This window comes from Micrasema longulum, unplaced genomic scaffold (assembly GCF_059751315.1).
Source record: "Micrasema longulum isolate JH-2025_06_02 unplaced genomic scaffold, ASM5975131v1 h1tg001140l, whole genome shotgun sequence".
Taxonomy (NCBI): Eukaryota; Metazoa; Arthropoda; class Insecta; order Trichoptera; family Brachycentridae; genus Micrasema; species Micrasema longulum.
In genome coordinates, this window is record NW_028278328.1 from 20,981 (window position 1) to 37,824 (window position 16,844).

At 31.7% G+C, this 16,844-nt stretch overlaps 1 protein-coding gene across 1 annotated transcript in view; it reads left to right on the forward strand.

Annotated features, from left to right (window-relative positions):
- Positions 1 to 6,401: 6,401 nt before the first annotated feature.
- Positions 6,402 to 16,844, forward strand: part of LOC148276825 (alpha-1D adrenergic receptor-like) — a 94,031-nt gene continuing 83,588 nt past the window's right edge. The window contains exons 1-2 of the mRNA XM_088233697.1: positions 6,402 to 6,585; positions 14,197 to 14,208. Coding sequence (XP_088089823.1) covers positions 6,402 to 6,585; positions 14,197 to 14,208 — 196 coding nt within the window. The remainder of the gene's footprint in view (positions 6,586 to 14,196; positions 14,209 to 16,844) is intronic.

The window sequence follows — 16,844 nt, forward strand, 5'->3', positions numbered from 1 at the left end:
TATTTGAAAAATAATATTTACGTTAATGTATCAAAATGTTTGCTTATTTCTTTTTCGCGCTGTCGACATCTCATCTTATATCATTATATATTAGAAAACCAACCTGTTCAGAAAGTTGATACCGTACGCGATCTGGGTGTTATTCTTGATAGCAAACTTACATTTGAGAATCATTTCAATGACATACTGACCCGTGCACATAGAAATCTTGGTTTTGTACTTTGTACATGTCAGGTATTTAAAGATATCGCGTGTATTAAAATGGTCTACTTTGCTTATGTTCGCAGTTTGCTTGAGTTTGCCTCTTCTGTTTGGTCTCCATAATATGTCACACATAAAGAAAGGTTCCAGAAAATTCAATGGACATTTCTTAGACATCTTAACTGGAGATGCAGGAAAACCGATCTCAATGATATGTTTTCCTGCAAAAAGCACCACTTGCTTACTTTAGAAGATCGCCGTCTACTATTAGACATGAGGGTACTTCATGACATACTTAGTGGACGCCTTGATAGTCCGGCTCTTATGTCGGAGTTATCATAAAATGTCCCTGGCTACCGCACATGTCACACGTCGAGCTCTCTATTTCATGTGCCAGCAGTTCGTACTAACTATACCCAGAATTCTCCACTTATACGTTTTGCTCGTGAATATAATTTGAACTTTTCCCTTATTGATCCATTTGATTGTAAAAAAATTACCTTCAAAATGCGTGTCTTAACAAATACTTTTTTGTCTTATACTTAGTTTCAATAAAAAAGTCTTATTTTATTTTATTTTATCTCTAATTCTTAAAATTTGATATATATATATTTATATTTTCGACACTTGTGCAATTATATTTACACACGTGTCCACCCTCATTCCAATATAATACCCACTCACTCACCCTCTCACACACTCACGCTCACACAAACACACTTAAATGTATTGTACATGTATTTAATTATTTCTGTGGATATCTTTCATTGGTTTTATTCTCTGTATATTTTATTTGTTATATTTTTGTTACATGTGTTACTGTTCATATCCGCAATAATTTTAAAAAAAAAGAGTTATCTAGTTTTAAATTTCACAAATAATTTATTGTCCATTTAGTCCTGTACAATATTATCGAACTACATCGTTTCTACCGAGTTTGAGTATGAACAATACAGAATTGACAGCCGCCAGATATGCTGAAACCTACAATAACTAGAACAGATGAATCTGCATCTGACATCTAACACAATCATTATCATAATTGCAAACGCAATTAGTATATTGAGCAATAAATCAAATCTGTCCTGAATCTGGATCCGTGTAAACACGTGATTATATAACCACGCGTTGTGTCCCGGTCCCACGTTTTCACGTGGTTTACCAGCTGTCTAAAAAAGTGCATTTTATTGACATCTAGAAAATTTTATTAATACTTTTACGCTGCTGGTAAACCACGTGATAACATAGGACCGGGACACAACTGGTTATTATAATCACGTGTATACAAGGCTCCGGGATACAAAGCACAATAAAAGGAGTGAGACACTGTATATGTGCGAACATTGCAATGTGGCTCTCCATAAAGGCCAATGTTGGCAAAACTATCATACAAAAATGTCTTATTTAATTGTCTTAAATAAATATGAGAAGGTTCAATTGATTTAACTTAGTATTTTCATAATTATGACACTTTTAAGAAACCCTTCACAAAGCATGAAATTTCACAAAAATGGGCCGGGCACATGGTAAATTCTATGTGTATTCGACCGGTACTTAAAGTGTTTTAATATTTCAATTTTATATACTATATCTGTTTGTTTACTATAAATATGTATGTAGAACTGTTGATTTCCCAAATAAAATAAAATAAATAAATAAAATGAGCTCTTTAAATCCGGTCAAGACCAGATTTATCCAGTCAGATGGTAACCTTACGTGGAACTGACTTTTTATTTTAAATTTTATCGAAAATTTTTACCCTGGTGGCGAATTTTTTAAATAAATTGTAATGGATAATGTGTATACAATATAATAAACTAGTCGCCGAGTTATAAACATGTTTGAAATTGCTTTTATACACCGATTATCGGTATGTAGCAGATCGTTTTCATTGGGCATTGTAAAAGTAAGGGAGTGGATGGAATAAATTTTTTTTATATAAAAATATTGAAAGTTCTTATACCGGATGGGCCTTAACTGTGTTCGCGGTTTGTTTCGTCATTTTTTTAATAATACGCAAAGCTAGCGCAGTGCGAAGGGTAGCGTTAGATGCGCTATTTCGTGGAATTTTCAGTTACCATAGAGCCATTCACGGGAAAGCAACGCGCGTCTTGTGTTCGCGCATATTACGTAAGCAATTATTCCGTGACGATTTTGAGACAAATGTACGGCGCTCACTTCAGTTTACAAGACATAAGACAAACACCAAGCGCCAGGTCTATTCAGGAATAGATCAAAATGTTTGAGACAACCGGCTCAACAGTAAGAATAATAAATGAAGGCTACCCGAAGTCGGCGAGGATACCAGAAGTGATTTAGCGGGTTAGTGAATCAGTAAGGCAAAATCTGCAACAATCAACTCGCAAGAGAAGCCACGCCTTAATTAACAAGAGGACCACTTTAAAAAGAATTTAACGCAATGATTGGATACATTGAGTGGCCCCCACGGAGCCCCGATCTCAGCCCGTGTGATTTTTTTTGTAAGGATACTTAAAATCAAGAGTCTATTAAGACAATCCAACAACAGTGAATCAAACTTATAATATTAGAAATCAAACACTGATTGTAGTCTACTGAACACTATATTTTATTTTTACAAATATAAAAAATATAAAAAGAAAAATTTCGTGACAATTGTTTCGCCTTGTTAGGGCATTTTCAAACAAATGTGAAGATTAGATGGATTGAATGTCCTTATATAGTTATATAATTCAAGCTACTTAAGTAGAAAACAAAAATAATCTTATGAACTATAACATGTATATTAATCATAATTGAGGGTAAAATCAATGGTTAAGGGTGAGGCTAAGTGTTAATAAGGAATTTAGGTATTTATATTTGAATTTCGGGAAAAATATATTGACATACAAGTATGTATTGTGAGATAATTAATGAAGCTTTATAGTTTTATAACTTTAGATAATTGTTGTCAAAAAATATCAATTATATTTTAATAAGTTGCTATTCATTTTAATTTTAAAACGCGATTAAAATATAATAAAGAAATTTATATAAACATAAATGTATTATTATACAATATTTCTATTTTTAAGAATTTCTTATCAAAACATATAAATGCAATTGTAACATGATTCATTTATTAATTACGCGTCATATAAGCGTGTACATAAAGGAATGAAGTGAAGAATAACAGTATATTTAAATATGTTTAATATTGGTGAAGATATTAGGTTGGTTTGTTCATTTATTATTTTAAAATTAGGATTATTTAGATATTTATTAATTTTCAATTATTCGGGTATATTAAGTTTACGCCCTTAGACTCAAATCAGTGTTGGTTTCTAATATTATAAGTTTAAATATGGAGTTCTATAAAATAAACACCAAATCAACCAACAATAAATCAGTTAAAATAAAACATTGTACGGGAAATTAACGCCATCCCACGGGCAACTTTTTAATGTGATTTTTGAGAATTAGCAAATCCGCTTTAAATAATGTTAACAAGCTAGTGGAACTCACTTGGACAATATAATTTTTAAAACTGAGATATTATTAAATTTTCCATTTATTTTAGTTTCTGAAAATATAAATAAATCATTTGAAAGTTCTACACTAATTTAATTTTTGGCAATTGAAACTAGGTACACAATTAAGGCCCACCCTATAGTACATACATAATAAATGTTTTTTCGCTCCATGAACCAAAAAAATAGCAGAATTCAATTCTCGATTCAGTCGATAATGCTGCCATATCAATTAATCAGCCTTTGTTTTTCAAATAAACACAATTCCCAAAACTTTCCCGTATTAATTCTTGTACCTACAAGCTTCAAAACATTTTGAGAACAATCAAACTTTTCAATTGATGTGGAGCTGAAAGATTGAAATTTGTTTTTGACATTGAAATCTATTGTCAGGTTTGAAACGATGATACAGTTCTATCAAATTCGTTAAGTATGTACAAAAAGTTTTAGGGGTTGAAGCCTGAATTTTGAATACGCCTCCCTCGTGTTTTTGACTGAGTGCAGAGTTTTACTATTTGAGAACTAAATTAATTCTGCCGTCATACGAAGAAAGACATTTACAACATCGAAGTAAATTCTCATCAAAAGTTGAGATTTAAGCTTGTCGTAGCTTTATGGACAAAGATACTTATTTTGTAACATTTATAAAAAAAATAGCTACATTAGGACCTCGACAATCCAAACTGGAAACAAACACGACCTTGGCGGATTTTCCAAGGCATCCAAATTATGGTAGACAATACTTTAATTGTAAAAAAAACATTTTTTTTCAACTTTAGAAATTTCTTTTATTATCAAAAGACAACCTCTAAAATATTCGCACTAGTGAATAATAGACATGTAGAAAGGCTGCGGGCTTGAAATGACGCTCAAGAAAATTAGAAGTTAAGGTTGTTATCTTAAAAAAGTCATCTGCTTATGTTATTCTAATATTTTTCATGCCTCCCCGCCTCATCCATCCGGATCACCACGATCACCAGATGAGCGAGTGTCCGAATTAGCGAGACCCTACTATATGTATATAGTTTGAATTTTTATAAATGAGTAAATTTATTAGTTTTGCTGTTCAACAAAAATAATTTAAAAAAAAACATAAAGTAGCCGGTATCGATTGCCGGTCCTTTAACCATTGTTATGCAAAATATACGACGATCCGTTAGTGTATGGTGACGTAGAATCGTTATTCTGTTTCAATATCTGTTTATTTTCAAGAAATGAGTTAAGGACTGAATTTTCCTTAGCGGGAGTGATTTGAGTAGGAAACTCCTTGATGATTTTCCAAATGCTTGAGTTTACTGTTTACCATATTGATGTGCCATATATATGTTTTTTTAAATAATTTATAATTATTTTTTATGCTTCTAATCCTATATTTGTGATGATATACTCATGTGTCTGTGTCATATAGTATTATTCCTAGGGCATTCAATATACATTGCAACAATACCAACAAATCAATGATTTATGATTTTTGCTATTTCGAATATACCGCGTTATCTTTATTTTTATTATTTTTCTACCTAAGTATGTTAAGTATTAAAATTCCAAAGTTATTATATAGAATATTTATAAAACAACTGTGTAATATGTATAGATATATTGTTATTATATTATTTCATAATTTTGTAATAGAACACTGTATGTTAATTGTATTTATAATTATGTTTATAAAAGGCATTTGTGCCGTGTATACACTAATAAATACAAATAAAATAAATATAATTGCTCGTCCCATCTCAACACAGGACTTTTAATCCCATGGAGTTGGGACTTGTGTCTCAAATAATGTACAATAACCTTAAGTATGTAAATAAATAAATAAATATTAGTTCATTTTTCCACTGAGATTTTTTTAGAGGGAGTGATATTTTTTCGTGATGGAAAGTAGCTTCTGGCAATTATCAACTCGCTATCACGTCGATCGGTTGCTTCGTTGCGACGTGAAGAAGTTACACGTTTCTCTCTATGACGGCAGAATTCCCGTACATAATATTGTCATAAATATACTGACTATTTTATTTATCTTATTTTATTCAGAAAACATACAGTCATACAAAATAAGTATTAAAAACAACAATTTTGTAACATAAAAAGACCAATTAGGTTTTCATAAATCAAAAAGATATAAACGTTAAATGTGACAAAAAAATAAATTAGAATATTAAGTGAGAAAAGAATAATTGTTGACATTTGCGTTTTACATGGAGGTAATAAATTAAAATAAATGAAAATACCGAATGTACACTCCGAGCCATCCACACACACACATGAACGCACATATAAAACATACACAAACATATACATTACATGCGGCACATATACATAGCATAAACTACTATATGCCTAATGTTTATTTCTTTAAAAAGGTTTCTTAAAGAATCACGAAAATGTATGTTGTAAATACCTCACCGGAACGGACGAGTTAGAAAAGGGTTGCAAAACATTTACGCAATAAAAAGTGTTAAAACAGTGTTAAAAAACTATAAAAGTGAACTAAACCAATGTATTAAAAAAAACTATCTATCTTTTAAAATGTTTGAAATCGACGAGGAAATTTTTAGTAGTCAAAATACTACGCAAGAACTGTCTAAAACCGATAGCTTAAATTCTACCTTTGAAACTTCAACAATAATCAATAACTTCACCGTGGTTTATTCTACCTGGGAGGTAATCAGCAAATCATTGGCTATTTGGATTCTAAAGGCAATAGCCATGTGTTTGCTCATTTCTTTGACTATCTTCGGTAACCTCCTGGTAGTTATTGGAGTAGCTTCAAGTGCGAGATTGAGAACTCCGTCTTACTTTCTAATCGTGAACTTGGCTGTGGCAGACCTTCTCCTGGGCATTGCTGTGCTCCCGATATCCGCCGCTAGAGAGCTTTTCGACTTCCAATTGAGTAAGTTGAGAATTTAATATTTTTTTACTATTTATGTAAGTAAATAACTGGCGCATTGCATAGACTTCGAGACTTGCTTCCTCATTCCGTTTTGTTTGCCGTCTTTTTTTTTTTTTTTTATAAATAACAAGAATACAAAGACAACAAAATAAAATTCTTAAACTAACATACAACCTACTCTACCTGACCTCTACGACTGAACTGTACAAAAAAACACACCAGTTTGACATAAACTACTTGACTAAAATTGAGACCTTAAAAATTGTGCACAAAATAACACTGGGAAACATACAAGACGATGACATAATATTAGTCAAAAATGCTGACATACACAAATATAACACCAGACAACAACAACACTATCATATTGAAACGCAAAGACAAACACAGGACAGTCAAAAATACTACATAATGGACTTAAACACTACAACGACTTACCTTACTACTTGAAAACTTTTACTGGAGACAAATTTAAAATGAATCTGAAAAAGCACATGATGACTGAACTAACTAGACTAGACGAGACATAAAATGACTAGACAATATTAAATTTCTAATGCAACCCTAACGGGTTTTTTTTAAATTGCAAATAAATAAAAAATAAAAATATGGGAGTTGCTTTATTATTCACCTTGCTTATAATATGCAAGGTTTATATTTCAAAAAGTGGATTTTTCTGCAATTAAGTATCTTTAAATTTATCTAAACTATTGGGATCAGGAGGGATATATTAATGTGGACTAATCAGGAACTTCTCAGCATTTGCTCACGTGGACCGTTTTCCGTCTGCCGATTGCCGTCTACTACGATATGATTCATTCCCTCCTATCTTATCTTTCATGTATTTGGGGTTTTGCCAGCAAAAATCAAGTATAATTGATAAGATGAAGAAAGGGTCTCTGAGATGGTTTGGCCACGTGGAACGAATGGATGGCGAAAGAATGGTAAAACAAGTATATATGGCGAAAATGAACGGCAACGTGAGACAAGAACGACCAAGGAAGGCGTGGCATGATCAGATAAACCAAAATCTTAATTCTGGTCATGTCAAAAGCAGACAGAACCGAAGGGCGCGTGTGACAAGATGTATGAATGTGGAAGAAGCTAGAAATGTATGCCAGGATAGACGTGTGTGGCGGTCCATTCTCTCTGCCTACCCCTACGGGTAAATGGCGTGATGGTAGTAGTAGTAGTAGGGTAACTCGTTACCGAAGCAGCGCCACTAACTGCCAGTGTATTATTCATTCAGTTGAATATATTTTTTAAGTACAGTATTCAAATATGAATTAGTATCTGCTTATTCCGTAAATTGGATTTTATTTACAAATATAACCAATAATCTGTTCTGTTTTTCAGTGTGGAATTAAAGCACATTTTCATCACACGCGACTCCGCATTTGACAGGTTTATGGTTTAGACAGACGTGCGGCCGGCATTACTCGGAGACCGGTATTTTAAAATTTTAAAATAAAATTCAATCAATCCAGAAAAAAATTAACCGGACAAAAATTTTTTAAACGCAATTTAAAATGCTTTCAAATCATATAAGGATGCGTAGTTAATTGTTTTCGATGTATGGATGATTATATTGAATTGGACTTACCAGAAATTTATTATATGGGTGGCGTGTATTAAAATACAATATTAAATTGCATTTCATGTGGAGTTTATTAATAATCTTGTAGCTTAGTAAACTATAACAATGACAATACTTATTCAATCTAGCCTTGTTAATGAACGCGAATTGAATTTACGTTTACGTTGAATGTCGTTAGCTGTATCGTGTCGAGAGAGTCTGATTTACGTTTCCGTTTCGCGGCTGTTGGTGACGTTTTAGTTTGGTGTATTGGCGGGACTGGTACTTGGTGTTTTTTTATATATGAGAGTTGATTTATTTTTTACCTTGCTTATAATATACAATGTTTATATCGTTTATATTTATATTTCAAAAATAGGATTTTTCTGCTAATATATTACTTTTATTTTAGCTAAACTTTTGGGATCAGGAAGTATAATTTAATTTGGGCCAATCGAGAACTTGTCAGCATTTGCTCATGTGGAGAGGAAACCACTTAATACTCTTCACTTTTTAATTTTTTAATAAATTTCATAAAAGGTACATGTTTTTTAAAAATTGTATAAATGTCTACTTTGACACATCTAGTAAATGTTATCACTGTAACTCTCCCTCTTGTGCTTGGAGAGTGACTTACACTGTTGTACTTGTTTATTGTTTATTATAAGAGTTAATATAATTTTTAATATGAGTACACGAGAAAAAAATGAAAACATAGGATATATAAAGAAAAAACATAAAACAATAATACATTCACACTAATTAAAATTTCATATAGTTTTTACACGTGTTCAAAAAAATTCTTTAGATTTACTTTAAATTTATTTTTTGACATGTCATTTTGAATAGTTTTTAGTTCATTGGAAAGATTATTATAATTTTTTACACTTTTGAAGACAAAGCTATTTTGACCATGACTTGTGTGGAATTTAGGAATTTTAATATTATGTTGGTATCTGAGTGACTTATTCATCTCAAATTCTTTTTTTTATTTTTTATATATATTTGTATAATAGAATTTATTTTATAAAGATTTTATGTCTACTGTATGAACCTTAAATATTTTAAATAGACTTTCCGTATTGAATGTTGAGGGTTTCTTTAGAATTTCTTTAATTATTAAACTTCGGTTTATTTTATCAATTGCCTGCACTATATTGACTATGTATGATACTACCTCTTTTGTGAGTTCTTTATTACCTATCACCGATAGGATATCGCAACGATCTTCATCCAGGCTTCTGCATCGAGCCTCGAGCTGTTGTCTTTAAAAGCTAAAAAAGGGACAATGCATCAACAGGTGAGGGACATCTTGAGAAGTTTCATCGTTGCATGGGAAGCTGTCGATCTTGAAAAGCTTGAAGCGATAGAGGTAGCTCACGAACCCACTATGACCCATGAGAATCTAGGTGAGCTCGTAGCCAACTTTCTGCATTCTCTTGAAATCATAGGCACGGAAAATTGTAGGAAAAACATTTTAGTAATACTTCCGGTAATAGTTCTTAGTGTTGCAATTTTAATAACCTAAAATCGATACTTTACGTCTATTCTGCCAGGAATCGAACCCAAGACCTCAAGAATATCAGGCGAACGCGTCTACCTACATGACAAGGGTTATCTTCTCTTGATTTCCTTATTCTAGATTATCACCTGAGAGCAGCTATCGAATCGAAAACGTTCGTCCATGGTACTGGTTGACCTACGTAAAGTAGTGGTTAAGACGAAGCTGTGATTCACCACTGTAATTGAACGTAGTTAGGCAGAAAGCAGCCAGCCATAGAAAAGTGAAACTGATATAACAGCACCTTTGTGAAAAGAGTGAACAATCAAATCTACAGAACGTTGGAATGTTTTTGACTTTGAAAAATGATAAACAATGAATACATTAGTTTTTTTCATATTCCAAATAAGTATCAAATTATTTATTCGACAAGTTTTAATAATTTTTAAAGTACCGTTACATTTTTCTAGTGCTGTGGGTGTTTTCTGCAAATTGATAAACCCCGTTTGTGTGATTGACACTACTTTTTAGAAAATGATTATTACAGTTTTTTTAATGAAAACGGTGTGGCTGTTTTTAGCAAAACATAGAGTTAGCCTTACTGCACCCGATAATACCAACATCTCTTTTTTATAAATTGTGGACTGGCTGCTTTCTGCATAACTACGTTTAATTGGGCATCTTGGTCTGTTGTGGTGAAAAAAAAATACCTGTAATACCTGGTTACATATCACAAACAACCGTATTCTACATCCGCCTGGACCCAGAGAGTCTGGTATGCATTACAAATTCATGTTTTTTACATTTCTGATTTGAAATCGTCGCGTCGTTTTTATTTCATCGATTTTGACGCGTACCCGCTTCTGAAAACAAAAAATATGTTAAAATATTTTTAACGTGTTCGTAACGTATCTGCTTTGGTCTGAAAATTAAATACAACTCGTGACTTGAATTACTCGAGTGCTTTCAGAATATAAGGGATGTGATTAATGGCACTACCACCTTATGATAAATGTCTTTTGTGCAAAAACCTACGGATAAATTCTACCTTTTGTGACATAAAATCGGATCTCAATTGAACGGAGTTAAGTAGAAAGAAGCCAGTTGCAAAAATAATCTTAATAATATGTGACCTACTCTAAGTATAAATGCTCGAGGTCCTGGGTCGCGATTCCAAACTATTTTTTATTTTATTTTTATTTATTAAGGAAAAACAACAGTTGTTATATAAGAGTACAAAATATAAAAAATAGTACATAAATCCAGTTAAAGTTTTTCACAAATATAATGCGAGAACATGTTACACAGTAAAGAGAAAAATAATATATTATTTAAGATGATGTAATAACTTATATTTCCATATAAGTTATTAATTAAAAAACACTTGGTACATTTTTATTTATATCACTACAGAGATGGGTAGAATTTTTGTTTCAAGATTATGGATATTCGAGCGTTTACAGGGCTTATGACCTGTCATAAGTTGGGTTCAAGTGGCCACTTTTATGTAGATACTACAACATTCCCCATTCCGCTTATTAGCGAATATCCATATCCAAAATATACCTACTCCCCCTTGGGATAAAACCCAGAATTGTGTGTGTATAAATATGTAAATATATATACACATCCCAAAAATAATATTGTGTATTCTTGGTACACTTCCACTTATTTATTTTGACCAATTTCCTTTCACCAGTCTGAAGATGCCCATTAAAGGGTGAGAGCGCTAATTGGTCAAAATAAATAAGTGGAAGTGTACCAAGTATTTTTAAATTAATAACTTATATGGAAATATAAGTTATTACATCATTACAATGGAATTCCATCAAGAATTGTCAATAAATAATTTAAATGAAAAAAAATATATTATTTAGGACGTGAGAAAAAAAAAGAGCTCGTAAGAAGGTTAAGGGATGAGGAAATAGAGTGGAGGAGTGGAGGAAAGTGATTTTCATGATATTGTTGACCAATTCAAAATGTTGATATTATAATAAAATGAATATATTTAAAGGAACATAAACTTATTACACACTGACAAATGTTTCATTTTACAGTGTTTCAAAAAAAAAATTGAGGTCACAAAATTTTGTATTAAAAATATCTAAATGGGGACAAAGCAAATTAAATTTGGAGCAGCTACGATAAATAAACGAGTTTTAAACTTATTTTTTTGGGCAATGAATTATTAAAAAAATGAACTTGTCGTGTTGACTTTACGGGACGATTAATTGAAATACGCTCCAAGAAATATGGGCTATCGATAAAATTGTTTAAAATTTTAAAGAGGAAAGACAGTTCAGAGATGCTTCTACGTTTAGTAATGGAAGTTAAACTATGAAAGGAAGAAGAGTCGTCATACGAGTCAAAATATGTAAGAGATTTACGATACAGAAGTTTAAAGAATCTATTCTGTATTCTATCTGGTTGTGATATGTAAATTGTATATCGAGGATTCCAAACAACAGATGCAAACTCAAGATGGCTGCGAACGTACACATTATATAAGATTTTGAGGGATGCGGAACTATATCTACACGGCACATATTGAGACGATGTAAAGCAAAATCGATATTCATGTACGAAAATGTGTGCATTTGTGTAAAAACTGAAAGTGCATTTATTGGTTACCCGTAATTCAGCATGTTTTTGAAATAAATGTATGCATATTCCATTTTTAAAACAGAAACCATATTTTGCTCCGTAGGAAAAAAAATAGATAAACGTTAACATCCCATCGTAATACGGGCCCTAAGTTCAATCTGAAAGGGTCAACATTAAATATCTGTTTGTAAAGTTATTGAAGACTGCAATATATATGTGTACCTGGACTGGTGCCTAAAGCGTACGACCGACCACCGTACCTTCCCGTAACAAATGATCGAGGTACACTACACTAAGATAGTCAAACAGATTTTAAAAATATAACTAAATTATTTTTGTATGATGGCAACATTCTACGCCTAGATACTTTTATATGTTTTTTATTTTTTTATTTTATTTTTATTTTATTATTTTTTCACGCCCATAAGGCTTTTACATACATGAAAATTTTACAAAATATAAGTATATAAACAACATTAAATTTAAAAAATACAATATAAAGCAACAAAAGATAGAACGGTGTTAAGAAGTAAAGTTGGTATAAAAAAAGAAGATGAGTATATAAACAGCATAGATTTAAAAAAAAAAAAAACACAATATAAAGAAATAAAATAAAGGAACAAAATAAAGGAACAGTGTTAAGAAGTATAGTTGGTATAAAAATAAAAAGATGAGTGTATTAACAACATAAATTATAAAAAAAAATACAATATACTGTAATAAAATATAGAACTGTGTTTTAAAGTTAAGTTGGTTTTAAAAAAATTAAAGCAATATATATATATTTCTATTTTTTTAATAAGCTAAAGAAATACAATTAAAGGTTTAAAGCAGCTAGGTACATAATGTTATAAAATACAATATGAACAGAATATTAAGTTCTATTTGATAAGGAACATATACATTGATATTTAAAATTTACAAGACTCACGCTAAAGACATCGATGTTGTTAGCATATTGGTTCGCGAGTACATGCATCCGCATTACTGGCGAATTCGCGCTGTAATTGGTCGATGATGGACCGCAGTAGAACAAAGTATTACATCGGGTAACTCGACCAGGCACTCGCACATTAATCAAATTGATAAGTTCACAACAATCGAACATCGACATTATTATTTTAAACAAAAAAAGCAAGTCATTTAATTTTCGTCTGTTTTCTAATGTTTGGATGTTTAAATAATCATTTAAGTATGAGTAATTTATGTATTCAATCGGTATACTTAATTTAAAATTGATAAAACGCAAAAATTTATGCTGAACTCTTTCGATGTCCTTAACATGAACCCTGTAATGCGGTGACCATATAACTGAGTTATACTCGAGTTGACTTCGCACTAGGGCAATATACAATGTTTTCATTATGTTTATAGACTGTTAATAGGGAAGCATCTAGCCATACATCTAGGTGTTAGTTTTTTTTGTGTAACTGCAATATTTATGTACCTTCTTATTTCTCTGACTATAGTATGAGGATCTGGTAAGATAATCGGCTGTGGTCTTGTTAAGGAACTTCTCCGATTTGCTTTAAGAAGAGAAAACCACCGAAAACTCATTCAGGAGAAGACGGAGTATTGACAGGTATTAACAGACCTTCTTTTCCACTTTGAGAGCGTTCGGCATTTTGTGTCCGATTTTTATTTATTTCAATAATTACTTTTACTATTTTTACCATGTATGATATTACGATAGAATTTTAGGTTCTTATCCAGACTTTTACTTCCCGCCTCTAGCTGCATTCGCTCTAAGCTAAAAATGCGATATGTGCATCCTATTTTTATGCTTGCATGCATGTGTATGCATCAACAAATGAGGAATATCTGAGGGTTTTTTGTCATTACATGACAGCTAAAGATTTCTGAGACCTCAAAACGGTAAAGATAGCTCAAAAAACCTCCGTGGCCTGTGAGGATTTGAGTCAGTTCGTAGCCAACTTGCTGCGTTTTCCTGGAATCAAAGGCATGAAAGATTATTATTTATATCACTACAGAGATGGGTAGAATTATTGTTTCAAGATTATGGATATTTGAGCGTTTACAGGGCTTATGACCTGTCATAGGTTGGGTTCAAGTGGCCACTTTTATGTAGATACTACAACATTCCCCATTCCACTTATTAGTGAATATCCATATCGGTGACATTTTTAATTTTTGTATTTATGTCATGAAACAAGGAAAGCTTTCGCTAGCGCGTCTGGAGCGCCATCTATGTATTTGATATTGAGGTTAAGTATTAAAGCAAATTACTTTATTTATACAATAATTCTACCCATCTCTGTAGTGATATAAATAATAATATACCTACTCCCCCTTAGGATAAAACCCAGAATTGTGTGTGTATAAATATGTAAATATATATACACATACCAAAAATAATATAGTGCATGAAAGATTGTTGGAAAAAATATTTTAGTTACCTGTCCAGTAGTTTTACTTAAATACTGGTCGTTCCAGAGCTTAAGGGTTCTGCTTCTTATTATCTTTTTGGCAAAACTTAAAGGAAATCTTGCAAAATCAGGAGCTGTTTTCTTGAGAGTGGCTATAATTGATTGTTTAATTCTTCATCGTAATAAGAGAAGCCATTTAACTCTTTTGCACGGAACAAAGGCGTAGCAAATTTTCCGTTTGATTTTTAGTTTAACAACAAACACGTAACAAGCGGTTTCTATTAGCGCTACAAATTCTCGACCTGAGTACAAACGACCCGTTGTATTGCGGTAAAAGCTAACTTCGTAGTTTATTATCAGAGAATTATTTTTGTCCGTATGGGCGACTCTATTAACCAGTGGCGTGTAATTACTCTAAGGTTAAGTCATGTGAACCTATGACATTTCAATGTATCCAGTTCTCATTTGTTAAAACCATGTTTTTTTCATACATTTTCGAGAAACCTCGCCGTAAAATTAAACGCTCTAGTTTCTACCAAAACATTTTTCAAATCAAATTTCTCGTTGCACTGAACTTCCTCATTCATATGTTTTTCCTTAAAGAGGTTCAAATTCCCGTTGACGAATATGTGAAACCTATATGGCCGTAAATATGTGAATGACGTTGGGTGGCTTTTTTTTGCAAAATTTCATTCAATTCAAAAAACGAAAGAATAGATTTTTTTTTAGGTTTTTCAATCATCTTTGACAATAAATTTTCTGTTCCCGCAAATGCTGGCGTGAACAGATCAAAAGACAAATTTCCCACTACTTGCAAATTTTCATTTTTATATTTTGTAATCATACATCCAGCTTTTCGATTTGGGTTTTTGACAGCCTAACAAATTAATCTCTTTTACAATGACAATGTTGTCTGATTTTTCAAATCATATTTCGTAAAATTTCATCGCGTTCCACGTATTGTGGAAATAAATCAACAAAATGAATTCAGATACTTTGTTTTCAAATGTAAAAATGAACATCTAAAAGCCTTGCCGTCGTGTAACAAATTATTGAGATGTGGGTGAACCAATACGTTGCTTTATACAGCTTTGGGTAGTGGTGCAACATTGTAAAAATGTAAAAATGAGCAAGATGATAATTTATAAATCATGCGTAAGACTACTACTGACATCACGTTGAAGTAAGGGCGGACACAGTCATAAACAAAGTGCAGCTATTCGCCGTTAACAACTCAAAACTATGTAACTTCGTGATATATTATATTATATAGATATATTATCTATTACTTTAATATATAATTCATTTAAAAAATAAATAAAAAATACCACTATGAATTTAGTCGATATTAGGTATTCAATTGAAATGTCAACTGGCTGAATTGTTCTAGTAAACTAAAGTGCTAAAAACGGCCGCGTGGAGCGCTATATGTCCTGCAATATGACTCAAGAAAGTAATCATGGTCTTGTGTCAAAAGTACCATCTCAAAGAAAAATAGTCCTTAAGAAATAATATTTGAAGTACTGTTTTCTAAACAAGAATCTTCAAATAATTTGTGTAATCTGCAAGTTTAATCAAGAGAAAAAACCCGTACTGGGGTTGATACATTCAAAATATAGTATACTTATTTGTATGAAAAAATAAGCTGGAATAATCGGCTAGTTTTTTGGCTCACCGCAGGTGATGGGCGCGCTTTATTAAAATTTTTATTTATATTAGGTTAAAAATACAAATGGTGGAAATGATTTAAAATAAATGTTAGTTATTTATTTGTTTTTCTGTAAATAAAGTTACAAAACATTATTAGGGTTAGTCAATTATAATGGTAAGCTGCGCATAATCGCTTCTATACACGGTTCGCCCCTGATGTTTAGCGGGTAAAGATTATTGATTGATTTGGTGTTTATTTTGTAGAACTCCATATTTAAACTTATAATTAGAAATCAAACACTGATTTGAGTCTACTGAACACTTTATTTTATAAATTATTATGAAAATAAAACTTTGTTATCAGTGTTACACAATTTTATTCTTTTACAAGAACACAACTATAGTTTCGGGAGAGCACTCCTCCCATCGACGGATGATATAAAACTAATATAATAAACACAGAATATTGTTCAAAATGTCATTGAATCTAAACAATAAATAAACAGATTAATCAGTGAAACTTAGAGCAGGGGGGTTTTAT